This window comes from Macaca fascicularis, chromosome 17, assembly GCF_037993035.2.
Source record: "Macaca fascicularis isolate 582-1 chromosome 17, T2T-MFA8v1.1".
In the NCBI taxonomy this organism is placed as follows: Eukaryota; Metazoa; Chordata; class Mammalia; order Primates; family Cercopithecidae; genus Macaca; species Macaca fascicularis.
The window spans coordinates 89,330,564-89,356,772 of record NC_088391.1 but is presented as its reverse complement, the minus strand read 5'-3'; the positions used below and the strand labels follow the sequence as shown (position 1 = coordinate 89,356,772).

Here is a 26,209-nt window from a genome sequence, read left to right as displayed (position 1 = left end):
GAAGTCCAAGCCTGGGCTCGTCTGTTCTCGTGCATGCCTTGGCAGGAGTCAAACTTGGCCCACAGTGCAGGTCCATGCGCCAGGCCAGATGAATGAGGATTTCCGGGGGTGACACCCTAAGTGGGTTTTCAGTGTCTCTAGGTGATGGCAGTTTAAAGCCAAGTTTGAGACCACTGCCCTCGGAAGTTCTTGAGGTACTGCCATTGGGAGATTGCCGGGGTAGCAACAGGGATGACAAGATAGGGACTGGAGAGAGGTTTGAGAGCCAGGACGTGGCGGTGGATTTGGGTGAAGGAGGGAAGCCCACGTTCCAGGCTTGGGCAGCGTGGCCACAGGCGTTGTGATGTGTGGTGCAGGAAGCCGAGTGTGGGGTGGACCATGTATGAGTCTGAGTTGTCCAGGAGGAGACGTCCTGTGTGAAGTGGCACCGAGGTGTGGCATTCAGGTGAGAAAGCTGGGCAGGTTAAGTGGGCTTAGGGGCCACTGCTCTGTGGAGGTCACTGGAGCCAAGAGAACAAAGGGTGTCAGTCGGGGCGTGTGGGGGAGTGAGGCCGGCCCCTAGGGAAGCCGGCATGAGGGTGAGGCTCCGCCTGTGAATGAGAGGGGAGAGGTGTGGCCGAGGGGCGGGAGGAGGTGCAGGCTCAGTGGGGCCACAGGCGTCAGGATGATGAGCAGGGCCAAGGGCTCATTGCCTCTGAGGCCCACGCAGGACAGGGAGTCAGCACACATCTCATGATGGGGGAGGGAGTGCTCGGAGGGACACCGGCGGGCTTTGGAGCGAGTGGAGGGTACCAAATAGAGGCAGTGAGTGTGGATCCTGGAACCGGGGCTGAGAGACGGCCGAGGTGAGGCCGAAGTGTTGGAATGACAGGCATGAGCCACCACACCCAACACACAGACATCTGCTTTCCTGGTGAGAGGAGGAGCCCAGCAGAGAGAAGCTGATGGCCCAGAGATGGGCTCCCAGGGAGGCGGGGGAGGTGTCCTCCAGGAGGAGGAGGAGAGTGGGCACGCACACGCTGGCACACCAGGGAGGTGCGGGAATCACCTCGCGATGGTCTCGTCTCTGTGAGGGAGGAGGCGGGGCATCTCTGGAAAATCCCCAAGGGACTGGACATGGGTGTTATGGTGGGGACTTGGCGCTGGTGGGCGTGGGTTCGGAGGTCCCCAGGCGGCCTCCCCCAAACGTCCCAGCGCCCCCAGAGCAGACGTGCGAGCGCTGATGGGATCTCCCTGCGTGTCTGTGTTAAGGGAAACAGATGGCCAGGCCTCAGGGGGCAGCGATTCTGGGGACTGGATCTTCACAATCCGGGAAAAAGATCCCAAGAATCTGGAGAATGGAGCTCTTCAGCCATCGGACTTGGACAGAAATAAGGTACGTCTGCTCCCTCCAGAATGGCCACACTGACCTCAGTCTGCGGTGTTTTGGAGGCACGTGTGTGTGAAGCTTGCTGTGGGTGCGGGTGGCAGCTCTCATAGAATTTTGTTGCTAGGGGATGGACGGATTGAGAGCTTTAGTTCTGTCTGGTGATCCAGGTGTTCACACCGGGGAGTCTGGCCTCTGGTCTGTTCTGTGCCACTCCATTCTGCTCTCTGCAGCCCTGCAGTCAAGTTAGGATGTCCTGACATGTGGCAATGTCATGGGGTTTGGGGGTGACCCGTGAAATGACTTCATAGCTCTCTTTGGGGGACTGTTGTGCATGTTGGGGTTACTTACATACATATCATAATTTTGTGATTGAGTTTTAAGGACCTTATAAATAAATGCATTGCTTTTGATATTTATGTAAAACAATTTTGATTAATTGGTTTTATGCCTGTTAAATTTATGAAAGGCCATATATTTAGGGTCTTGTGTAAAACATAGTGGTGTAGTTTCTCTCAGGCAGGGTGGGCCAGTAGCTGTGCCCTGTTGATCCTACAAGTCCTGCTTTGATAAGTGAACAGGTAATGTCCAATTAGAGGCTGCAAAAGTAGAAACTCGGCCTCTGTCATAGACAGCACTTGGAATGGCCAATCTTGACCTGATTTCTATTTTCAGGGTTTCATTAGTAAAGTGCTTTTCTCTCTCTCTCTCTTTCTTTTTTTTTTTTTTGAAACGGGGTCTCTGTCACCCAGGCTAGAATGCAGTGGTGCCATCAGAGCCCACTGCAGCCTCAAACTCCTGGGCTCAAGCGATCCTCCCACCTCAACCTCCTGAGTAACTGGGATTGCAGGCATGTGACACCATGCCCAGTTTATGTAAAACTTTTTATTTTTATTTTTGTCTTTTTTTTTTTTTAGAAACAGGGTCTCACTATGTTGCCCAGGCTGGTCTCAAACTCTTGGGCTCAAGTGATCCTCCTGCCTCGGCTTCCCAAAGTGTTGGAATGACAGGTGTGAGCCATCACGTCCAACCAGTAAAGCACTTCTGCGTAGATAGCGAGACGAGGCAGTTCACCACCTGCGCCCACGCAAAGTCCCCTTCCACATGGAACCCAGATGCCGGTGTCCCTGGCGTGTGGGTTTTGCATGTCACTGCAGATGAGACTTTGAAGTCTAGCGAGAGGCAGCCGATAGTCTTCAGCTGTCATGGCGCGCAGAGGGCGTTTCCTCGGCGTGAAGTGTAGGAGTGAGAGGTTCGTTGCATTATTGCCGATGTGAACGTCAACTGTTTCTGATGACCTTTTTTTCCTCTCCCCCAAGATGAAAGACATCCCAAAGAGGCCTTTCTCTCAGTGTTTATCTACAATTATTTCTCCTCTCTTTGCAGAGGTAGGTACCTGGCTGACCTTTTCGGAGTGGGAGGGAAGAGGGAGGGAGAAGCTGGACACACTTCAGTGGTGATGTTGCCAGTAAGAGTTGGGGACATTAAGACAAACTGGCAAAGGCTCAGAAAGCCTGCATGGTGCCTCCCCAAAGGCTGTCAGCGTCAGGCACCACCTTGCACCTCCCACTGTCCTGGACGGTGGCCACTCCGCCACAGCCTGGAGTGTGCAGACTGGATGACAGTGACCCAGCCTGAGACCCTGTGTCACCCGTTGCACTGCTTTTTAGCAAATCTCATTGGGTGCAGCCTGCTTCCTTTGCCTCAGACCTATTTCTGGCCATATGAAAAGTAGAGTCTTTGTTCTAAGGAAGACGTTGGATGCCCTGGAGTCCTCCGGTCTCCCCTGAGCCACATGTTTCACCAAAGTCCCTCCTCCGCTCAGCAGTGCTGCGCTCCCGGCTGGGCCTCCCCGTGCCGTGCCCACCCTCTGCTCAGCCTCTCCCTCCCAGAGGAAAGTGCTCCCGGCCGTGGTTTGAGAGATTTTCAAAAGTAGGCTTTATAAGAATGAAGGTTGTTCTGCCTCTGGTTAGTAGCGGATTTGAAAATATGTTGGAAGTCCCCCCTTTTCTTGTTGTGCCCCTTCCTGGCTGAGGTTGCCTTTGAGGTATTCACTGTGGGCCACACACACATCTGTTTGCATGGGGATCGCCCTCTTTGGGCAGCTTTCCACTGCGGCTGTGTTTGGGGGCCCTGGTCCTTGAAGGGGGAGGCCTTCGGAGGAGGAAGCATCGTAGGAGCTCATTCCCCTCTCCTGTGCATGCGTCATGCAGTGGGGAATCCCTGGCCGTGGGCTGTGCCCAGCCTGCCAGTGCCTCTTCCCAGCCCTCCAGTGAGCCTGCACCTGTTGCCCTGCCCTGGAGGGTTTGTCTGAGGGCCTCTGACCTGGCAAGTTTCAGGGCCCAGTGCGAGCAGGGCTGTGGCCGGGGCCCGAGGCCTCACCTGCAGCTTCAAGTGGAAAACAGCCGAGCCCGCTGATGTCGGGGAAGGCACAGGGCACGCGGAGGCCCTGCTGGATGTCTGGCTTCAGCCCTGGCTCATGGTTCTGGGCACCTGTGTTCTTCCTACCTAGGATGTCCAGGTTGAGTGCCAGCTTGCTCTTCATTTTGTCCCATGGGAGTGGGCCCCGTGGGATTTCCAGGCTGCGCTCCTGCGGCTCTGCCGTTGGCCTCTGGAATCGGGTCAGTCAGGCAGTTAGGGAAAGTGCATGGAGTTTTTCCATTTACCTGAGGCTGTTTATTTTTTTACTGGGCTCATGAAGGAACTTTGACATAAGTATTCAGGACATATCCTAAATGCGATCGTATCCTGGATTTTCCAGCTAACCAAATGCTAAACTCGCATCTTTCCTAATGTATTTTTATGAATGATATTTGCTACCCTAGAGTTCAGAGTGTTTAATGTGCATTATTTCATACAATACTTGCAGAAGCTCAATAGAAGGATTATAGCCCCATGTTTACAGATGAGGCCATTGAGGAGACGGGCGTTGGCGTCCCTGCTTTCCTTCAGGGAGCACAGGTCAGGTTGCTCCGTGAAGTCAGTGGTGGGTCCAGTACGTTCCACACAGTGAGGGGACTGGCCCTCTCCCAGGGCAGCCCTTCTTCTGCCTTTGCTCCTTCTTTGAGACTTAGAGGCGGGACACGGGCAGGAGGGAGAGTGCTGGATGGTACATGATCCTGTCAGGACTTGTAAATACTGTGGGGGAGTCCTAGACAAACACAAGTGGCCATCTCGGGGCCGGCGGGGTGGGCCCTCTGGGACAGCAAGAGCTTCAGGAACAAATGCTCTCCGCACCCATTGGCCCTCTGAGGTCAGACTTTCCTGTTCCTGCCTGCCCCTTCAGCAGCGGAGAGAGAAGCTGTGGCTCTCAGGGCAGGGCTGGGTTTGGAAATGACAGCATGTGTTCAACAACCTGCAAACCAAGCTGAATGTCGCCTGAGATGTTTCTTACTTCCCTGAAAAGGAGGCGGTGTCCATCATCTCTGGAGCCACCACGAAGGGCCTCTTCTGTCGAGTTCTGAGCCATGCTGTATCTTGATTGAACAGCTCTTACTTTCACAGTTCACATTTCTGGGCCTTCCAGAGAGAGACTTAGTTGACCTTTAACTTAGGGAAGTGCCTGAAGGCACTGTTGTGATTTCTCTTGGGAGTAGAGGAAGGACACTGGAGATTCCCAGAATTTAAGGCTGCCACTTACATGAAATGGAATGTTTTGACACTACTGTGGATCACAAAGGCAGTTTGCTGGAGTTTAAGAACCAACCCATTAACATGAGGAAGTAAGCTTTGACGGCCCACGTGGCAGTTTCATATTGAGATTAGATTAACTTACGATAGCCTTTGAAATTGCTTTTCTGGTACAAGGTTATGGTTGAAATGGGAAAAGAGCACAGAGAGTACAGTCCATCATGGTGAGACTCGGGAGAGGCACACAGAGAGCTAGTCGTCTCTGTTCTGGCCTAGAACAGTCACGGTTATGGTCTGACGATTACCCTGTCTATACATAACTGCTCTCAGAGCATTTGAATCACCTTTCTTCAGAAGGAATCTGGGCTGGGCGCAGTGGCTCATGCCTGTAATCCCAACACTTTGAGGCCAAGGCGGGCGAATCACTTGAGGTCAGGGGTTCGAGACCAGCCTGGCCAACATGGTGAAACCCTGCCTTATTAAAAATACAAAAATTAGCTGGACGTGGTGGCAGGGACCTGTAATCCCAGCTACTCGGGAGGCTGAGGCAGGAGAATTGCTTGAACCCAGGGGGCGGAGGTTGCTGTGAGTTGAGATCGCGCCACTGTACTCCAGGGTGGGCAACAAAGCCAGACCCCATCTCAAAAAACAAAAAAAACCCAGGGATCTGAAGTGGTCTGGATCCCGAGTCAGAGCCTTTCCCGGACACCCCGGGGCTGGGGTGGTGTCATGGTCCACGCGCTGTGTTGCTCCTTGAAAAGCATGCTTCCCGGTTCTGCAGCTGGTGCACCTCACACTGTTCTTCCTGTTCGTGTGTTTTCAGTTGAAGGAGAAGAGCCAGGCATGCGGCGGGAACTTGGGGTCCATTGAAGAGCTGCGAGGGGCCATCTTCCTAGCGGAGGAGGCGTGCCCCGGCATTTCCGACACCATGGTGGCCCAGCTCGTGCAGCGGCTCCAGAGGTAACTGCCTGGGGCCCCCCTGGGCTGGGGAAGGAGAGGCCTGCACTTGGCCTGGGACTCGGTTGGTGAGTTTGGTACTTCGCTCTTGGCCTGTCTGTTCCTGTTGTCTTGCAGGCCTCAGGGTACACACAGAGTTGAATTAGAGGAGACTTTGTTGAATTCTAGAAATCAATGTGAGTGAAGGATCTGAATCTGGAAACTGCTGGAAAAGCCCGCAGGACTTTGTGCGTTTGTAGCTCTTGCCACACAAATACAGGGTGGTGGTGAAATAATCTGTTTCCTCTTAATTATGCAGCTTAATTATTGGCCAGAGAATGATCGTTCTTAGCCAGATGTGTGTAACTGTCTCTCTGGTTTTTGGCTTTAAAGTCAATGTGAGAAATGCCAGCAGCTTTGGTGTGGTCACCTCGGCGGGAGCAGGTGCAGGTGTGTTCGCTGTCTTAGCTGTGTGTGTCTTGTCTGCAAGCCTCCTTGGTAGGGGCTCATCTGTGCCAGCCTGTAGGGAGCTTTTGTCCCTGCCCAGTGGCCCCACCTGTTACACACACTGTGGGTGAGGACTCAGTGGGGTGACGGCTTCGCCCTCCCTGCCCCCTCCCAGCTTGTTGTAGGAGTAACCATGGAAACCAAGCCCCTCCTACCTGCCATGGGCACAGGCGCAGGTGTTTGGAGGCAGTGGATGTGTGCTGGGCAGCTGCTCTGTGTGACCCAAGGGTGATTTGTCACTGGGCTGTCCTCCCCCACCCCGGGAGGACCAGGCGTGCTGCTGCCTTGACATTCATCTTCAGGTGTCCAGGCTGATGCCCCTACCAAAGCTGGCTGAGCCTCTGTGATGATGACGGGGATTTCCAGGTCTTCCCTGAGATGTGTCCCACCTGACAGTACATAAAGAAGTTGTGCGCGTGTGAGGTCCCTTTTGCTATCTGGGAGTGATTGAAGGGGCTGCCTACTGTCCTGTGAAGAGCCCCTCTAAGTGGGGATGGCGGGAGAACACCACAGCTCTGATACTTCCGGTTTATGCTTCTGAACTCGGGTTTCTTAGTGTGCCATTTCAACTTTTTAAGTTGCTAGAAAATAAAAATGATTTATTGGCTGCCTTTAATTTTGAGGCAATTGAAGGATGATCCCTCCCTCCTTTGATACCCAAAACAGTATAGGAATACAGGAAAATAGAATGAAAAAGTCATCCATCTTTCGCCTGAACACAAATTTTTTGATTTCTCAAACTTAGTATCACATACCTCATGCTAGTGACATTATTTCTCATTAGAAAGAGCCTTATAATAAAGCAAATAGAACAAAACCAGAAACTCGCAGGATTGTTACTGTCTTGTTCGGCGTTTTGTTTTCTGCTTTTGTAGTATTACTTTTAGAACCAATACTTTCCGCATTGTTCAGAATTGCCTGAAATTGTTATGAACTGTTTGTTTGTATACATGACTTGATTTCCCCAGGAGCTCCAGGGCAGAGCATCTGGCTTATATGTGTTGAACTGATCCATGTTTCCCATTTCCAGACCCCTGTCTCCCTGTTCCTCTTCTTTCAGTTGTTAAGGCAAGTTGATCTGTACTAGTGCTGGCCAGTAGAAGTACAATGGGGGCCACATGCAGAATTTTACGTTTTCTGCTGGATGTGGTGGCTCACGCCTGTAATCCCAATGCTTTGGGAGGCCCAGGCAGGAGGATCGCTTGAGGCCAAGTGTTTGAGACCAGCCTGGGCAAAATAGCAAGACCCTGTCTCTACCAAAAAAAAAAAAAAAAAAAAATTTAGCCAGGCATGGTGACTTGTACCTGTGGTCCTAGCTACTTGGGAGGCTGAGGCTGTAGAATTTCTCAGGCCGAGGAGTTCGAGGCTACGGCTATGATCACCTCTGCACTCCAGGTTGGGCAACAGAGTGAGACCCTGACTCTAAAAACCCAACAAAAAGAGAATTTTACATTTTCTCATAGCCATATTTTTAAAAAGCAAAATGAAGTGAAATTACTTTTAACAATACATTTTTAACCTGCCAGATCCAAAGTATTATTTCAACATTAATACCAACAATCATCAATAAGATATTTTACATTTTTGGGGGGACCGTCTTTGGAATTGATGTGTCCTTTACACTCAGCACATCTCCATTCACAGGCAGCACATTGCACGTGCTCACTGGGCATCGTGGCTGGGGATGACCCTCTTTAACCTCATGTGGGTCTGTAGCTACCTGATGTCTGTGTTGTGTTTAAAACTTTACTTTGCAGTGACACACGGGGAGGCCGAGTCGGCGCTCTCTTGCCTTTGTCTGTGATGAGTGCCCCTCTTTCCTCCTCTGTCCTCAGACGACCTGCCTATTGGGGTGCTTATCGTCTCCCTGCAGGCTTGGCTGTGGCCCCCACTTCTCCCTTCCCTGCCCCTGAAGCTCCCACTGAGTATTCACCTCTGCTGGCTGCCAAAACCACGGGGCCGTGGCTTAGACTTCCTGCCAGTTTTGCTCCGAACACGTTATTTCAGTGGATGACTGTAGGAAAAGTGAGAGCTGCCTCTCGTCTGAAGCATTTTCAGAGCTTACTATGTCATCATGTATGGATCCATTTTTTAGAATTTCTATGGTACTTATTTCTGTCTCAGCTGGAATTAATGTTTGGATTCTTTTGTGTGACATCAACTCATCCTGTGATTTAGTCATTTGTACTTCTTTATAATTGAGTCTTAGGCTCCGTGGCTAACACGTGCTTTTGGGAGGACCTTATGTAACCATTCGTTCTCTGGGAGGGTGCCAAGTATTTCAGATGCCTTAAAAGAGGAGCTCTAGATGGGAAGGTTTGAGATTAGCCTCGCCAAATACGTCCTCAGCCATCTCTCCCGGACCTGTGACTTGGAGTCTGCTGTAAAATGGTTGAGGGAATCGTGGTCTTGAGGGGACCCTGTCCTCACCCTTTTTTGTATTCTAGAGACAATCTTGTAGAATTTTTGGAAGACACAGAAATTACCCATGATCCCACCACCGTAGCCCAAATCTCATCATCATCTTTGGGTGCATTGCCTTCTGTTGTCATCCCAGGTTATAAACTTACTGAATTCTCTTATCTACCTTATAGTGCAGATAAGATTTTTTAGAATTTCTATAGTACTTATTTTTAGGATACAGAAGTTGTGCGTGTAAACTATACTTATGTAGCGCACATATACAGGATGAATAGCCCAAATCCCCAATCTGAAACTTTTTGAGCACCAGTGTGAGGCTCAAAGGAACTGCTCTCTGGGCCATGTCAGATTTTGGATTTGGGGATGCACATTGGTAAGTATAATGCAGATATTCCCAGATGCAAAGCCAGAAGCATTTCAGATAAGGGATGCCCAACCTGTAATTTTGTATGTACTTTTAAACTTGTACATATTTTTAATATTGCTTTTATATATATACACGTAGATACAGATAATTACCAATTTTAGTCTGTGTTATTTCAGTTTGTATAATTTGCTTAACTGATTCTGTACTGTTGGGCATCACAGTTGTTTCCAAATTAGTGTAATTACGAAAATCCCAAGAGACATTTTTGTGCAGACGGGTTGTTCCTGCTTTGGACCGTATTTCGGAAGCAGTTCTAGGAAATAGATTCTTGGACTACATCAGTATTTTTATAGCCAAAATGGGTTTCCTGCCCTCACATCGGGAATGTATATGCATCCCTGGAATCTTACTGTGTCATCGTGTATGGATTAATTTTCACTTTTTAACAATTGATCATAAGTAAAAAGATATTATTTCCTGTTTTATTCACATCTCTCCAGAGAGGCTGAACCCATTCTAGGTTTTTGTGACACACTCTGGAGTTTTTGTGTGAGAATCATGATCTTCTCAATCTTCATATGCATTCGCTTAAAATTAGACTTACCCATTGATATTTGCTCCAGTTATTTTTGTATGACTTGGAATTTCCTATGAAAACTTAAGATTTTGGTTACTATGTGAATTTCTACACAGGGATGAGAAATGACATGTATTCACTTCTCTCTCTCTCTTTTTCCCTAGATATTCTCTAAGTGGTGGAGGAACTTCATCCCACTGAAATTCCTTTGGCATTTGGGGTTTTGTTTTTCCTTTTTTCCTTCTTCATCCTCCTTCTTTTAAAAAGTCAACGAGAGCCTTCGCTGACTCCACTGAAGAGGTGCGCCACCGGGGGCCACCCCAACGCCGGGCGCCCGTCCAGGGACACACACAGTCTTCGCTGTGCCACAGCCAGATGAAGTCTCTCAGATGGGTGGGGAGGGTCAGCTCCTTCCAGCGATCATTTTATTTTATTTTATTACTTTGGTTTTTAATTTTAACCATAGTGCACATATTCAAGGAAAGTGTCTTTAAACACAAAAACCCTGAAATGTATATTTGGGATTATGATAAGGCAACTAAAGACATGAAACCTCAGGAATCCTGCTTTAAGTTGATAGCTCCCTCTGGGAGCTGGAGAATCGCTCTGGTGGATGGCTGTACAGATTTGTATATAGTGTCATTTTTACGGAAACCCTTTCGGCGTGCATAAGGAATCACTGTGTACAAACTGGCCAAGTGCTTTTGTAGATAACGTCAGTGGAGTAAATATTCGACAGGCCATAACTTGAGTCTATTGCCTTGCCTTTATTACATGTACATTTTGAATTCTGTGACCAGTGATTTGGGTTTTATTTTGTATTTGCAGGGTTTGTCATTAATAATAATTAATGCCCCTCTCTTACGGAACACTCCTATTTGTACCTCAACAAATGCAAATTTTCCTCTTGTTTGCCCTACGCCCCTTTTGGTACACTTAGAGGTTGATTTCCTTTTTCATCGATGGTACTATTTCTTAGTGTTTTAAATTGGAACATATCTTGCCTCATGAAGCTTTAAATTATTATTTTCAGTTTCTCCCCATGAAGCGCTCTCGTCTGACATTTGTTTGGAATCGTGCCACTGCTGGTCTGCGCCAGATGTACCGTCCTTTCCAATACGATTTTCTGTTGCACCTTGTAGTGGATTCTGCATATCATCTTTCCCACCTAAAAATGTCTGAATGCTTACACGAATAAATTTTATAACACGCTTATTTTGCATACTCCTTGAAATGTGACTCTTCAGAGGACAGGGCACCTGCGGTGTACGTGTGGTCGTGCGTGTGTACTTGTGGCTGTGCGTGTGTGATGAGACACTTTGGAAGACTCCTGGGAGAAGTCCCCAGGTCAGCGCCCTGGACAGCTTGCACACTTGCTCACTGAGATGATGCGGTTGGAGGTTGCTGATCTGTGCGATTGCTGTAGCGGTTGCTGGGGACCTTAAGGGTTATTTTGCTTCTCTGAAAGGGGCCTGTGCCTGCTAGCCAGGCAGCCAGTGTGTCTATTTTTCTTGGTTTGCTGTGGGGCCTTGCTTGGCGAGGGGGAAAATCTCTGGGTTTCTGGAATGGGAGAGTTCTTGCAGCAGTTGTTGACTGGTACATGAAGCATTCTTTTATGTGTGTTGAAGCTGATGATTGACATCTCCCGTGGGTGTGCCAGTTCTTGTGGAGTGAGGATTTTTGGAAGCAAGGAAGTTAGTGGGTGAGCTTGGGGATGTAGCTCAGCTATCTGCTGGTCTAGTGGCCTCTAAGCTACAGGGGGGACAGAGCCCTGAGCTACAGATGCTTGAGTGGGTTATTGTGTCAGTTTGCTAGTGCAGTCTGGTTTTTAAGCTCTAAAATTGAGGTATTTTATTAGAAGTGGATTTGGGTTGAACTCTTTAATTTCTATAAGGGATATATTTTGGTTAGGGGAAATAGAACTGAGTTGCTAATTCTTATTGTACTCATTACTCTGCACAAGAATGTTATCTGGAATAATAAAATTGGGGAAGATTTCATTTTGTATTTCCAGGGAATATTGTGTGTGGGGAACTGTTTCCTTACGTGAAGCAGGCGGCATAAGCCAAAGGTTAGTTTTGTCTTTGTGAGAGAATCGCACAGATGAGTGTGTGTTCCCCAGGGTGTGCTGTTACCCGATTTTTAAGTGAGCCAGGGCAGACAGCAGCTTCTCTGATTCACAGAGGTCTTCAGATTTACAAATGGACAGTGACATCAGTTTTTAACACTGAAGCCAGTCTCATGCTAGTAACAGTGGTTGTGCTGCTCGAGGGACTGGGTTCTGATGAAGAATATTGGTATGAACGGGGAGTCTCTGCAGTCGCCAGACTAATCCTACTCAGCTCCTTCCCCCGTGGAGCAACAAGTGAATCTTTGGCAGCATTGAGTTGATTGGCAGCATTTCCTGTCGGGGCAGATGGGGTTTGATGGAGTTAGAAAGCTCGCCACTGTACACTGTCTCCTGGGCTGTTACTTTCTGTTGACACACAACATCAGCTCCAGAGTTTTTAAGGGCATCTTAGCCAAGGAAGCTGGCCTTTGTGTAGCCACTTCCAGGCCTGCATTAACAGAGAGCCCAGGCACCAGGGCTACAACTGGAACCTGCCTCAGCATCAGCTGCCGCTGGTCTGTAGCCAGACCCGCGGGCCCAGCCTTTGAGATGGGTTTACTGTCACCAATAGCCTCTCAGTGCCAGCCCTGAGCTGCTCCTGGCTCAGCTACCTGGAGCCTGCAGCCTGGGGAGGTGCTCAGCCTCTGCCTCTGGGAGACGAGGGCTGTGGGCTGGGTGGCTGCTGCCAGCGAGGTGGACACCAGTGTCGTTTGGGATGTCCTGGCCACCACCTGCTGGGTTCTGATTTTTTTGGAAGTGTATCTGCCTTCCTTATCCAAAAATTTTATTCCTGAATTGCTCCTGTGAAGTGGCTGGTTTGGTTCTGTAGGTAGCATTTTGTACCTTTCCTTTGGCAAAACACGGTCAATTTATAAGCATTTTTTTACATTTCCTTCTTTAAAAACAGCTTCTGTATTTCTGCTCTAAAATATGTCAGCAAAGGCAGTGACTTAATAGGGCATGTTCTTAAGCACAGGGACTGTATCATGCAGGGGCCAATAAAGCTCAAGAAAACGAGTATCTGCGTCATTGTGTGTCTTGTCTGTAGCGTGTCTCAAACTCCATCTGTCCCTGGCAGCTTGGGCGTGGACTGTTACCCACACTAGTATTTTCCTGAGGGCACACAGGAAGCAGAGGTGCTGGTCACAGGTCAGAACCACCAGTGTCTAGCAAAGTAGTTTGGAATCATCCAGAACTAGCTGAGGAGACTGCCTCGTCCCCAAGTCTCCAGGAATGAGTGACCAGTGACTTCTGGAGGGAGCCCGATAACATGGGGGCTTTAGAAACCCTTGCTGGAGTGTCCCCTTCCCCCCCCCGCCCCAACCACACACACCACACAGAAAATGAAGACTACAGACAAAGTTGGTTGTTTTGCCTTAAAACGTCAATATGTTGGATTGTGGCGTGAGGTATTTTTATTCCCTTTGTTAGTACTGGAAACCGTCTGGTACATCTTGTAAGGCAAATGATTAACACATGTCAGGCTCTTTGTTTGCAAGTTGCCGTTTCCAGGTACACCAGTCCAAGCTCCACAGAGAGGGCGTGCTCCTGGTTCTCAGGTGGGCAGGTGCCATGGTCCGGGGCACTGGAAGGAACTGGGTTGAATCGGCCGTCGCCTCAGCTTGAGACTCTCGTTAGAAAGGGCTTAGGAAAACCAAGGGAATGGCAGCCACCCCATCACCGTCGAGAACAGACAGATGTTTCCCGAGTGGGGGCCTGAACCGTTGGAAACCACGTTCCCTGTGCAGTCTGACACTACCCCATGCCTGGGGGGAATGAGTATAAAAAGGTAAATGTTTTTGAAGACAGGCACGATATATACTACTAGAGAATGCGCAGTTTCAAACCACAGTTGCAGGAGGATATAGGAATAACGACAGGTGCCGGGGACTACGTACCATGATTTCATAGTGCTCTGCAGCCAGCACGCTCACTAAACGCTCATCACGGAACATACCACAAATGGCCCTGATCAATGACATACAGGTTTTCATGCTTGTGACACACACAGCAAAACACCACGGCTTATCTTCCCATTGTGTACACCACTCACAGGACGGTGACAGTCCAGGTATTGCACTGGATCTCGGCTTCTCTTAACAGAAAACAACCCTGCTACGGTTTGGAAAGAGTTACCACTTAAAACGATTTGGTCAACTTGCACCAGGAAGTCGGGAACGGGCGTTTTCAGGTGAGCGTGAAACCCCGCAGTGGAACGCTGTGTGCTGCAAATTGCTTAGTAATCAGAGAAGTGAGTCCTACTAACTTCCTATTATTACAAAAGTAGAAAGACTGAAAAAACGAAATCTGAAAATGATCTCATTTGCTTAAGGCTGCACCGAGTGTATTGCAAACACCAGGAAATCCACTTTGTAAAATGCAGCAGCCAATAGGTGAAAATAACAAAAGTTTCTTTTTTTAGGGGAAAAAAAAACAAAAAACACTTGCCCTGTCTTGTGTTGAACGGATGTGTGTGTGTTTTTCAGGGGCAGGGTGGAGGGAAGATGTCATTTGGCACTCTCGTAATGACAATGTTTTAATACTGGCACTAGCTAAAGAACAGCGCCCCCAGCGGATGCCAGGACTGGAGGTGGGAGCGCTGTTCATTCAGATGCTGGGAGGAGGGGGTTGAAAAACGCGGCTGTGGAGACAGGAGAGCTGCTGGGAAGCCATGTTTTTGATTTTCAGACAGGTGTTAATTTTACCAGGCTTCATTAATACAGAAGAAAGAAAACGTCTTCCAGGAGAGCAGCCACTGCGGAAACGAGTGTGTCCGGCCATCAATACACGAGAGACTCTTTGTGACTCAACACGTGGGCCCGCGAGGCAGAGCTGGTGGCACTGCGGATCACTTCCATCCACCTGCAACACGGGAACGTCAGTCAGTCAACTTTTTTTTTGTTTGGACGGACTCATGACGCTTTGGTGGGCATCGCTTATGGAAACACGGGGTGAAGTCAGGTCGCCTTGTTGGCAATCTGCCACTTCAGCAGGAGAGCAAGGGAACGCCCAGCACCCAGGCGTTCTGTACAGTGGAGACCTACTGGCCTGGGCACTCATTTAATATGGAGCTGTAAGCACCTTGCTGAGGTGACACTGCCCACTCCATTGGAGCAGTTAGGAGTGAGGTGGCCTCGGCTGTTGGGGAGAACGCTACCTCCTATTTTCATGGACACTGCAGAGAATGGCGGGGCGTGTCCCATCCTGCTTAGTGGAAGCTCCCCCTTTGAGACAGGGTCCGGCTGTCACTCATACTGGAGTTGGGACTACAAGCCTGCACCACCACGCCTGAATCTCCATTTTATATGTTTGTGTATTTGCTCTGTACCAGTGATTCTCAAATGGCTGTGATGCTGTCCCATTTGGTAAGGTCTGGAGACATTTTTAGATGTCCCAACTGAGGGGTTGCTGAGGGCATCTAGTGGGTGGAAGCTAGGGATGCCCTGAACATCCTACACGATGCAGGACAGACTCCCCAAATTACCTGGCCCCAGGCCTTTCAGGATCTGGACTGCAAGGCGGGGCCCTTTGCCACAATAATAACAAAATCCCAACTTGGTTAAACCCAGCTCTCGAGCTCAGTCCCTCAAACTAAGTTTTTCAGTCCAGGATCAGATTTGAGAATGGTTCTCAAATGGTTCTCCTCTGGGTTCCTTTTCTGGTGATATTGCTTAGGAAGTGGAAGTGCTACCTTTGGATATCACAGGAGTTTTAAACTCTGGTTTTAAAGCATCGTGCTATTTCCAAAGAATTTACTGGGAAGTACGCGTAATTGTCCCCGCTGCTTTAAAAATCCCTGGGATTGATTGACAAACTGCTGTTCTGTCCCACAACATGGCCAGCAGTCCCTGAATTGGGGACTGCCCTGTCTGGTCTGCAGCCTGAGGACCTCCCTCCCCACAGGGGGTGGCTCAGAACAGCCTTAGGCCTGACTTATTTCGCTTTATTTCTTGGTTAAACGAAGTCTGTGGTCCCTGGGTCCCATTACACCATGTAGCCAGTCTCACTAATAACCCTGAAGAGTTTTCCTTCCTCATACGGTCCTTTGACCTGAAACAGCATTTCTGCCACAGCCCTGGCAGCAGCAGCGTGACTAGTACTGCTGCAGCCACAGACTGCGCAGCCCGAGGTGCAGTTTGGTTTTTGTCGTGAAAGGCTTCCACTGGGCCTGGGTGGGTAAAGCTGGGCCAGCAGAGGCCGGTGTAGCGGCACGCACTGGGGCTTAGCTTCATAGTCCCGTACACACACATCAGAGATCTCCAAGCAAGATGTCTAGGGCCTCAGCCAACGCCGTGCAGGGTAAGGGCCCAGGGAAGTCGGGACCCCACTCTCTGCCATGAGAACAATATCGCCTGCTGGTGTCAGGCAGTGGGACCCCAGGTCTAAACACTTCAGTTGGCAGGGAAGGGTGGGGCCATCTCACTTGCTAACTTGGGAGCAGAGCCCTGTGCCTGGGAAGGGGGCAGCTACCTTTCGAACGTGTACTCGCTTTCCGCCCTGAAGTAGTAGACGTGGGACTTGAAGTGCAGCTTGAACACGTAGTCTTTGTGGATGTTCTCGGACTCGGAGGGGATGGTGAGTGAGTAGCCGAGCAGAGGCAGGCTGGCGAGGGGATGATTGTCCTGGAAAGGGGAAACAAAGTGGCTTTTCGGGGGCAGCTTCTGCTGCTGGGCGTGGCTGCTGCCCCACATCGGGCAGGGACTCCGGGAGCCCAGACAGCGCCACCCTCGGGTGTGGGCCTGGAAGGGATCATGGGAGCCAGTGTTGGCCTATACATGATGGCCCAGGTGGCAAGTCCCCACCAGGACTGAGCTGTGGATAAAGCCAAACCCCGTTCCTTGTCCCGCCAGAAGATAGGTGGCCCTTCCTAGGGCAGAAGTGGTCCTTCAGTGGATAATATCAGCCTTTCCTAGAGCTGAGGGCCTCAGGTGGACAGGGGCCCCCTGCCAGCATCCCTGTCATCCCCGTGACACCTGGCTGGAGCTCAAGAGGCCTGAGTCCTTCCAGAGGAGGGCAGCCCCCTCACCTCATGCTGCCACCCACCCTGTGTGTGGCACTTACCTGGTGTGACTTGTAGAAGAACAGGCAGAAGTTTGTGAACACCACCCACAGCTTCTGCCACCCATTGCTGTTTTTGAATTTCCTCAGCAGGTTCCCAGACAACTGATTCTGCAAGGCAAGGAGGCCTGTGAGAAGCACGGCGGGCACCTGCCCCAGCTGGGTGTGGAGAGCAGCTGCCCCTGCACCAGGGCCCTGGGCTGGGGCATGTCCACGACTGAAGGTTGAGGCCTCGCTGCTCCCCCGTGTGTGGGGAGACGTGGCAGGTCCTGGAACCCTGATCTCATCACTTCCCCTTGCCATTTGCTGTGGGGCATCTGGGGGGCCCTGTGTCCCCCCAAAAGACACGCTGAGGTCCTGACCACCAGTACCTTAGAACGCAGGCATATTTGGAAACAGGCTCGTTGCAGGGTAACTAGTGAAGATGAGATCACACAGGGTAGGGTGGGCCGTAAATCCAACGGGAGTGGTGTCCCGAGGAGAAGAGACACCTGGCGGGGAGGGAGTGGGCCCTGTGACACCGAGGCAGAAATGGGGGTGCAGGACCCCACGCACTGCCAGCGGGTGGAAGGTGAAGGAGGGAAAGATCTGTCTCAACAAGCTCGGAGCAGCAGCACTCATTTTGAGGTGTCGGGCACCCTGCGCAGGAAGTGGGGCCTGGGGTGCTGGTGTGCGGCTCCCACCTGCCCTCTAGTGGCCCAGGAGGCAGCCGCAGCCCTGCCCACCTCTAGGCTCCCGGCTGGCCCAGCCCCTGGAGCATTGTTGGGATGCACTGCAGCCCAGCTGGGGGCAGGGACAGGCCCCTGTGTCCACGCTACCTCCAGACAACCCTCAGCAGGCCTGACATGTTGGTGGCTCATTTGGTTGCTTTGCAAAAGTGACATCACCAGCAGATACTCAAAGCAGTTACACCGCCTTGTAAAGGCACTTAATGCCACTGAATTGTTCATATAAAAATAGTTGGCTAATATTGTGGTATGGCTATTTTACCACAAAAAAAATACGGACTTCTGAGTCTGCCTCATTCCATGTCTCTGAGTGCCCCTGTCACTAAGCTGCTGTGCTGGCATCAGTCTGGTGTCCCTGCCCTCCAGTTGCTCAGGGTCCAGTGGGAGAGATGGACACCGACAGTGGGTCCATGAGGGGCTGCAGGATGTGGAGGCCCCCTCTGTTGGCAGAATGAGAGGGACCCTGCAGATGGGGGAAAAGGGGGTTCCAGGCCAGGCAGGCAGCCCCAGCCCTCCATCCTCCTCCCCCAATGGCAGAAGGGAACAAGAAAATGCAAGGCTCTAGGTTCCCAGAAGGTCCTGGTGGCGCCCGGGCTGGGCTGATGCCCGTGTGGCATCTTGGGCCATGCACCGTGGGGCAGGGAGAGTGGCACACTCCCCTCCTGTTTTCATACGGAATCACAGTTTTCCCAGCCAGCCCCCCCGCGGTTCGTACATGTCACCCATCACAGTCTGGGCCCATTTGTTACCAAAGCAGCTTCCTTAGAGCTCTCCAGCTTCTGCCTGGCCATTCTGGTAGCCTCTGGAAACCTCTTCATCAATACGCACATCCAGCGGCCCTTCCTTGCTCCCCACCACCCAGCGGCCGAGCCTCCTGCTCCCCCCGCATCGGGTCCATCCTGGCCTCCAGCATGTTACAGGCCCTGCTCGCCGCGACTCTCCTGCCCCACACTCGGGAGGCCGAGGCCATGCTGGTGGCTCTCAGACCTGTCTCCATTCACTGCCTTCACAAGAGGGTCAACATCCTTGTCCAGAACCAGACCAGCCCGCCCTGTCTCCTCGTGGCCCTGCACTGGGGCCTCCGCTCCTCTCCCTTCTTGGCTCTCATCCCCTCGGCCCCTGCTGTGGGTTGAACGCACCCTGCAACAAGACAAGCTCAAATTCAAACCGATGGTGGCCTCATACAGACACGGGGTCTCTGCAGATGCGATCGAGGTCAGGCCACTATGATGAGCCCTAAGCCTAACGTGAGCCGTGTCCTTAGAAGAGGACATTTGAGCGCAGATGCAGGGAGGACAGTTGGTGACATGGCAGACCAGAGCCCTGCGACATGGGTAGAGCCAGGGACCCCCGAGGAGAGGACTGCCGCAGCCACCAGATGCTGTCAGAGAGGCGGGAACATCTTCCCTGAAGGAACGCACCTGCCAGCAGCTTGATTTTGGACTTCCGGTTTCCAGCACTGTTAGAGATGTTTCTGTGGCCTCACCCAGTCTGAGGCTGGTACTGTGTGATGCCACGGGGAACAAGTATAACCCCCGTGCCCGCCACTCCCTGGCCTCTGTGTCCCTTCCCTCCTCCCAGTCCTGTCGGCACTCCGTCTGCTGAAGAACCTCCCTGCTGTCCCCCATCTCGCCACTCCAGCCTTAAAAGACAACTTGCATTGCTTTGCTTCTGGCCCTTCACCGGCTCTAGTGCCCACGGGCTGGGCAGCCCTCTGGCCATCCCAACATCTGACCCTCCAGTGGGAGCCCCCAGACCTGCTGGCTTGCCCACAACTTTTAGCAGAGGCCACTGAGTCCACACTGTCCCCAGATATGCCCCTTCCTCACGTGTGCCTGCATGAGTCAGATGGGAGCGGGACTGGAAGAGAGGCGGGGTACAGGACTGTGGAGAGGAGGCTGCCGAGTCAGGAGGAGATGGAGCTGCTTCGTCCTCTGTCATGCAGGGCGGAGGCCCTGGGGACGGCTCCTCTGCGAGTCAGCGAGTATTTGGCGTCTGGCACGCGAGGGCCGCCTGCCACTGACGCCAGATTGACGCCACACGCCTTGGGAGGGGGCTTTCTGGCAAGGATGGACATCTGCAAAGTGATAGAGCAGCCAGGTCCCTGACTGTACTGGGTGGTCACTGCCACCTGGAAACCCCACTGGCCGGTGGCTCACTCTACTGCTCTCTGCTAGGGGCAGCAAACTTTTCCTCCAAAGGCGGACGGCAGATACTGCAGGCCAAGGGGCAAAACTGAAGACATTATTTAGCAGCCATTAAAAAAATGGTAAACCCATTCCTTGTTCACAGGCCGTAAGCCATCAGACTGGGGCTAGATCTGGCCGGGGGCCAGTCTGCCCCTGACTCAGTGCCTTGACCTGATCATGCACACGGAAGGCTGCGACCATGCAGATTTGTTACCCAAAAGAGCTGGGCTGCAGGGGGCTCCCGCCACCTGGATCCCACTTGGGTATTTCCTGCCTTGTTGAATGGCCTGGGTGCCTCCAGGTATTTAAAAAGCTTTGAGGCCTATGACAAATAGGCCTTCAGAGTCGTACACATTGCTGAGGTCAGAATGAAGCAAGGTCAGGACAGTTCCTCCCCAATGGTGGCGCCACACGTCGACTGGCTTCGTTTCAGACACACACCCACAGGTGAGAGCTGATGGGCCTCTTTTCCCATGAGACTATCACGGGTTCTTCCCTGCTCCTCCGCCTGGGGGTCCCTTTCCTGCTGTCATAATCCCCATGCCCTGGGAGAAGTCTCAGACCCGCAAGCTTTGCACAGCCTGGAGGTGGAGGCGTGAAGCTGGGGAAGAACAGTTAGCGCTCTTCACACTTGGGCTGTCAGGAGGCAGAAGGGAGGCCCGGGGAGGGAATATTCACACCTGCACACTCAGGGGAACCCTATGGGACAGAGCCTTGTATGTGGGGCCAGCTGGACTGTGCCCGTGGGGGAGCCAGGGCCTGCACCTCGGATGTGTCCCGTTGAGGATGTCTTCAGAAGCAGGCCTGGGCTTAGAAACACTGGCTTGTAGCAGGAAACTCAATAAAGGCAGGTCTGAGCAATGGGGACGGTCGTTTCCAGGGAATAAATTCCAAGACTCCCTCGAGACCCTCCACGAAGCACTGCTGGCTCATTCCTGCTGCTGTTGGTTCCAAGAGCCAGCAAACTCCTGTCCCGGCCATAGTCTCTTATGTGACACTGTTTGGACCAGGCCTGTGTGGGAACCGGACCTTTCTGCGTTTTAGAAGGTGAGTCCTGCCTGTAGCGCAGCAGCCCCGCAGAGGGCGCGGGGGCAGAGGTTCCGCAGTGAAATGTGGGCATTCACATAGAACACAATCACAATGATGGATGGCCTCGCCCCAGCTCAGGGCAGGGTCCACTGCCAGTGAGAGATTAAGAAAGCTTTCTTGTTTCAGACCTTCATGGGTTTGAAGTGTTCTGAAATACAGCTGTGGGCCTGGACTGAAGAATGTTTAGGGAACGGGTGTTTGGAAAGGATTCATGATCTGGGAGAGATGCCATCTTCAAAGCCAGCTTTCAGGTGGCAGGATCAGAAAATAATACCCTGAAGTGAAAGGCTCAGAAGCCAGGCCTCCCTGAGCACCTCCTGCCTCGCCCCTTTCCTCCCCCAGGCAAGCCACAGAAACTAGAATCCCCCTTCCTTAAGGCGGGTCATTGAAACCAGAACCTCCCCCCGGCCAAAGCCAGCCATGAAACCAAAAACGGAGACCCTAACCTTTCCCCACTGTTCTGTGTCAGAGCTGGCTACAAACTTACTCCCCGGCCCACCTTGTGTGAGAAGAGGGTCTAAGACCCCCACTGCGGAAAGGGTCCCACCCACACCCAGGAGCAAGGAACGCTGCTCAGAGAGGCCAAGTGAACCTGGAGGGGCCCTGCTGGGCTCCTTTCACCCTCTGGCATTAGCTCTCAGCCTGTCCCATCATCAGAGAGGCCACGTGAACCCGGAGGGGCCCTGCTGGGCTCCTTTCACCCTCCAGCATTAGCTCTCAGCCTGTCCCATCATCAGAGAGGCCACGTGAACCCGGAGGGGCCCTGCTGGGCTCCTTTCACCCTCTGGCATTAGCTCTCAGCCTGCCCCATCAGCTCCACTCGGCCACCCGCTCTTCACCCAACCGAAGCATAAAAACGACCGTTTTCGCCACACCTCTGGGTCTTCATTCTGAAGGCTCCCATGTCATGTAAAATGACGATGAAATAAACTGGTCATGCTTTTCCCTTGTTAGCCTGTCTTTTGTCACAGGAGTGTCTGCCGTGACCCTCATGATGGGGAGGAGAGGGATCACCCCCTTTCTACCCCTCCACAGGGATGGCTCTCAGAGCCTGCGTCCCCTTCTCCCTGGGTTCTTCCATGAACCAGGACACTGGCTTTGGCTGGCACCTGCTTGCCATCATGCAGACTCTCCTCCCGCCCATGCACCCGATTCCCGTGGGCGGTTCAGGATGTGACAGCCATGGAACTGTCCAGTAGCTGTGCCCTGGGCACCTGTGTTCTAGGCTAACTGCATGAGAGGTAAGAAAACAGGTGAAGAATGAGAGAAAACGATCTTATGGACGGCAACAGGGACTGATGAACACCAAGAGACATGACTGCATTTGCGGGAGGTTGGCGCCCACTCCACGCCACCTACAGGGATACCTCCGGCAGGCTCCAAAGGGGGTCCAGCGTTGATCCTTCCCTGCTTAGCCACCGTGGGTGGGTGGGGCCACCCGTGGTGCCAGCCTCCCTCAAGGCCCTGGCCCAGAAGTTTGCCTGGGTTCTGCCTGGGCCAGCACAAGCTGGGAACCAGAGCTGCCCTGCCTCCGCGTACCTCCACTGCGATGCTGAAGTCCACCATGGAGACGCTCGTGTTGCGGTGCCAGCACACGTGCACCATTGTGTTGCCACGGTGCGGGGCCTGGCGCTCCAGCGACGTGCGCGAGGCGCTCAGGTCATCCTCTGACTCCTGGTCAGCCGCGGTGGCTTCATCAGGGGACTCTACAGGATGGGGCAAAAGGCAGCGCTTCGGATCTTTCCTGCCAGCACCCCTTCCTGATACCCTCTGAGGTGCCGGGAGGTTGGGGGGCTCACTGCAGTCACGCCCTGTGGTACCTAACCAGAATCTAATGAGGCCCCCACTGAAGGGGGACGGACCCTGGAGCCCTGGTCCCTCCCGGGTGTGTGGAGTACAGCCCTCACTCTGGGTGTGGACAGCCTGGTGGTCTCTCCGTGTGACAGGGGTAAATGCTGCCCCAGAAAAGGTAACTTCCCAGCTCCCTCATGCTGTTTTCAGGTGTTTTAGGAAAATGAACCGTCTTGATCTTTGGCTTTAAACACAAATGTAGACCACAGATGTGAGGCCCACCCGATGGGGTGGCTTTAGATGCAAAAATGCTGTCCCTCCATGAACCAGACCCCAGCATGGGCAGGCTGCCCTGGCCACACTCACTGTTGTCAGGGGGGCTGCTGGCCAGGAACTCGGGGGCGGGGCTGCTGCTCTTCTCCGCCAGGTCAATGGCCATCTGGATGTCCTCAACCCACTTCTCCATCTCAGACCGAGAACTGGAGACAGAGACGCGTCAAGTATTCAGGCCGCAGCATGTCAAAGGGGACACAGGCAAGGGGCGGGCTCCCGAGTTACCTGGCGGCCACGATGATGGACTGCCGCTGGCCCCGGAGGGTCAGGCAGTGGGGCACCCCCCACTCGTCTTCGCTCTCCTCAATCTGTGGGCAAGAGAAGATAACGTCACCGTGAGGGACGTGATGCACTTCCAAACGTCCCTGAGCTGGCAGCCAGGCAACTCGGAAAAGGAGGGGTGCCACTGAGCCGGGCTCAGGAGACCCAGAGCCCCACAGAGGGAGGAGGCACTTTGAGTTGGAAAAACCAAAATCGGAAAGGCGACAGGAAGATCGCAGCACGCTGAATGCTTTTGGCAGAGCCCACAAACTTCCCTCTCTCCAACCCCGGAGGACAGCGTGGGCACCAGCCAGGGCCACATCCCAGGCCCAGGCACCCTGTACACCTGCCTGCCAAGGGGGACAGGAGGCAGCCCTGAGCCAACTCGGGGGAGGATGAGGTGGCTGGCCCAGCTCCAGGGAGGGGCGCTGTCATTTTTGTGTGTGGCGAGGACTGTCGGGGCCCCTGGAGCCAGGCGCAGGCAGTGGGATACGAGTTCATGCCAGACGGCCTCATCGGCTTGCCCCTTCACTCGATTCTATAAGGAAGGGACCCGCACATCCCACGTGCAGGAGAAGGAGCCGTGTCCCCAGAGCCCCACTGGAGAAGCCCGAGAAGGCTGGATCTTTTAGGTGAAAGGGTTGCATGGTCTTCGATGGTCTTTGAGCCCAGGTCTCGTCACCAAGGTGACACTGGCCGCCCTCTCCCTTCCTATCCAGTCTCTCCCTTCCCCTCCTCGTCGCCGGGTCAGCAGTGCCCGCGGCCCCCCGAGGACAGGCCCTGGCCTCAAGCCTGCGCCGTACTCACCGTCATGCCATAGAGCGGGAGCTGCCCGTGGACTTTAAACTGATTGGAGGCCGTCAGCCCCCGGCTTGTGTACAGCAGGACGTCGTTGAACTAGAGGAACCAGAAGTGTGTAGAGGTGAGACCACATGTGGACAGCAAGCCTCCCTCCAGCCTTCACCGTCCTCATCAACTGTCCTCAACTGTGCCTTCACTGTCCTCACCAACTCGGGCCTGGGCACCTCTGGCTGCTCCTCCTCCACCCCAGGTCCCCCCTCGGGGGCCTTGCTTGCCCAGGTGACACGATCCTTGTGAGGACGAACCTCTCCACTCACCAGGAAGAACATGCGCTGTTGGAGCCCCTTCCCCGAGAGCTTGCTGAGGCTGCCCAGGCGGATGAACTCCTGCAGGGGAGACAGACCGGGGGGCTGGCCACAAGCATGCAGACCCCGAGGGCTGATGGCCAGTGTGCAGACCCTGAGGGTTGACTTTGTAGCCCCTGAGGGCTGACTGTGAGTGTGCAGACCCCGAGGACGGACTGCGAGCGTGCAAACCTGCTGGCTTCCTCCCACCTGGGTCCCCTGCATGGTGGAAGTTACAGCACTCAGCTGCGATTCACTGCATGCTTGCTCTGCCCCAGGTGCTGTGCTAAACCCTCACTAGGGATCGCCTGTCTCCTTCCCAGGAAGGTACAGGGCGGTACCACCAGCAGCTGCCCCAACAAAGGATACTGACGGTCGGGTTCAAGAGTGCCGGGGCCTGAGGACCATATGCATAACCCCAGGATCCCCAGGGCTCCCCACGGTGAGGGAGATTAGAAGGACCCCAAGCAGTTCTCAAAGAAGAAGGAGGCTATAAAAAGTGGCAGCAAGGGACCCCTGAGGACGGAGAGGCCACATGGGAGCACTGTGGCTGGAGGAATCTTCTCCGTGATTTAAAACCCTGCTTCTCAATGAGCAGGAACTGCATTGAGGATAAAGGAGTGAGAGGCAGACGTGTCCAAGGCACCTCTGCATCCCGAGTGACATCCTCCCCGGGGCTGTACACTCTTGAGGGCATGCATTGCAGGGGCGCAAGCACTTGAAAAACAAACAAATGATCATTTTTCAATTGTGGTGGAATCCGCGAAACACTGAGCATGCGTGGCCTTCGCGCATTCACAAGGTAGCCCCACCATCACCACCATCTACTTCCAGAACGTGCTCCCTCGGGGGTCTCCCATCCCACCCTCCCATTCTGCTCTGGGTTGACTTGAAACAATGAGTGGATGTGAGGCAGCCTGATGAGTGAAAGAATCAGGGGATCATCTGAGCTTAGGAAGCAACACCCCAATTCCATCTTCACCTTTACTAATACAATGGCCTCCTCTCTGGAGCACATGGGATGCGCCTGGCATGTCCTAAGTATGAAGTCCTAATAAGGGAAAAGGAGCCAGGCTGGTGGGATCGAGGGAAAGCAAAAAGACAAAGCAGAGAAGCTATACAGGTCTGCCTTTCTTCATGGTCCAGGACACAGCCCTCCTGCACAGATAATTCACCATCTTCCTGCACCCAGCTATCACCAGACCCTTGGCTGATAGAAAAATGCAAGTGAGTTCGCTGCAGCCGTGGCGTTATCATACTGCACAAAGCCCTTGTTGGCACACAGCACAGACACCACCTGATGAAAGTCCCCAGCAAGCCTTTGTCTCCTTGCAGTCACTTCCTCTCTTGCTGTTGCTTTCTGGCAATGTATTTTCCTACTTCTCTAATAAGCCTGCCTTTATCTATAACCATCTTAGTAAGTGATTCTTACCGCCTGCACTGCCAGCCTCAGATAGTCACTGATCACCTGCAACACTGAGTGATTACAGGAGCTCCAGACGTGAGCCTGCACCTTCAATATCATTATTCCCATGTTTCAGATAAGGAGACTGAGGGGCAAATGATTAAGAAACTTGCTCACGATCACCTGGTCAGCCAGGGTGTGACAGAGCAAAATGCTTTCCATTGTGCTGTGGAATGTAATTAATGCCACTATACTACGTGTACATTTCATCTCTTCAATTAAATGTAGGTGGGGAA

The 26,209-nt window shown here is 52.7% G+C and overlaps 2 protein-coding genes across 12 annotated transcripts in view; one reads left to right on the top strand and one right to left on the bottom strand.

The window, feature by feature from the left end:
* The window catches only part of STK24 (serine/threonine kinase 24), a 129,454-nt gene extending 118,435 nt beyond the window's left edge, over positions 1-11,019 (top strand). For all 5 annotated transcript variants that reach the window (XM_065533415.1, XM_005586132.3, XM_074021303.1 and 2 more), the window contains exons 8-11: positions 1,252-1,375; positions 2,686-2,754; positions 5,820-5,956; positions 9,969-11,019. In XM_065533415.1, coding sequence (XP_065389487.1) covers positions 1,252-1,375; positions 2,686-2,754; positions 5,820-5,956; positions 9,969-10,005 — 367 coding nt within the window. In that variant the 3' untranslated portion in view covers positions 10,006-11,019. The remainder of the gene's footprint in view (positions 1-1,251; positions 1,376-2,685; positions 2,755-5,819; positions 5,957-9,968) is intronic.
* A 2,261-nt stretch (positions 11,020-13,280) lies between these two features.
* FARP1 (FERM, ARH/RhoGEF and pleckstrin domain protein 1) overlaps positions 13,281-26,209 on the bottom strand; it is a 303,757-nt gene continuing 290,828 nt past the window's right edge. For all 7 annotated transcript variants that reach the window (XM_045376837.2, XM_074021301.1, XM_065533409.2 and 4 more), the window contains 8 exons: positions 24,482-24,550; positions 24,171-24,260; positions 23,328-23,410; positions 23,136-23,248; positions 22,518-22,684; positions 16,976-17,083; positions 16,385-16,536; positions 13,281-14,776 (listed from right to left, as the gene is read on the bottom strand). In XM_045376837.2, coding sequence (XP_045232772.2) covers positions 14,695-14,776; positions 16,385-16,536; positions 16,976-17,083; positions 22,518-22,684; positions 23,136-23,248; positions 23,328-23,410; positions 24,171-24,260; positions 24,482-24,550 — 864 coding nt within the window. In that variant the 3' untranslated portion in view covers positions 13,281-14,694. The remainder of the gene's footprint in view (positions 14,777-16,384; positions 16,537-16,975; positions 17,084-22,517; positions 22,685-23,135; positions 23,249-23,327; positions 23,411-24,170; positions 24,261-24,481; positions 24,551-26,209) is intronic.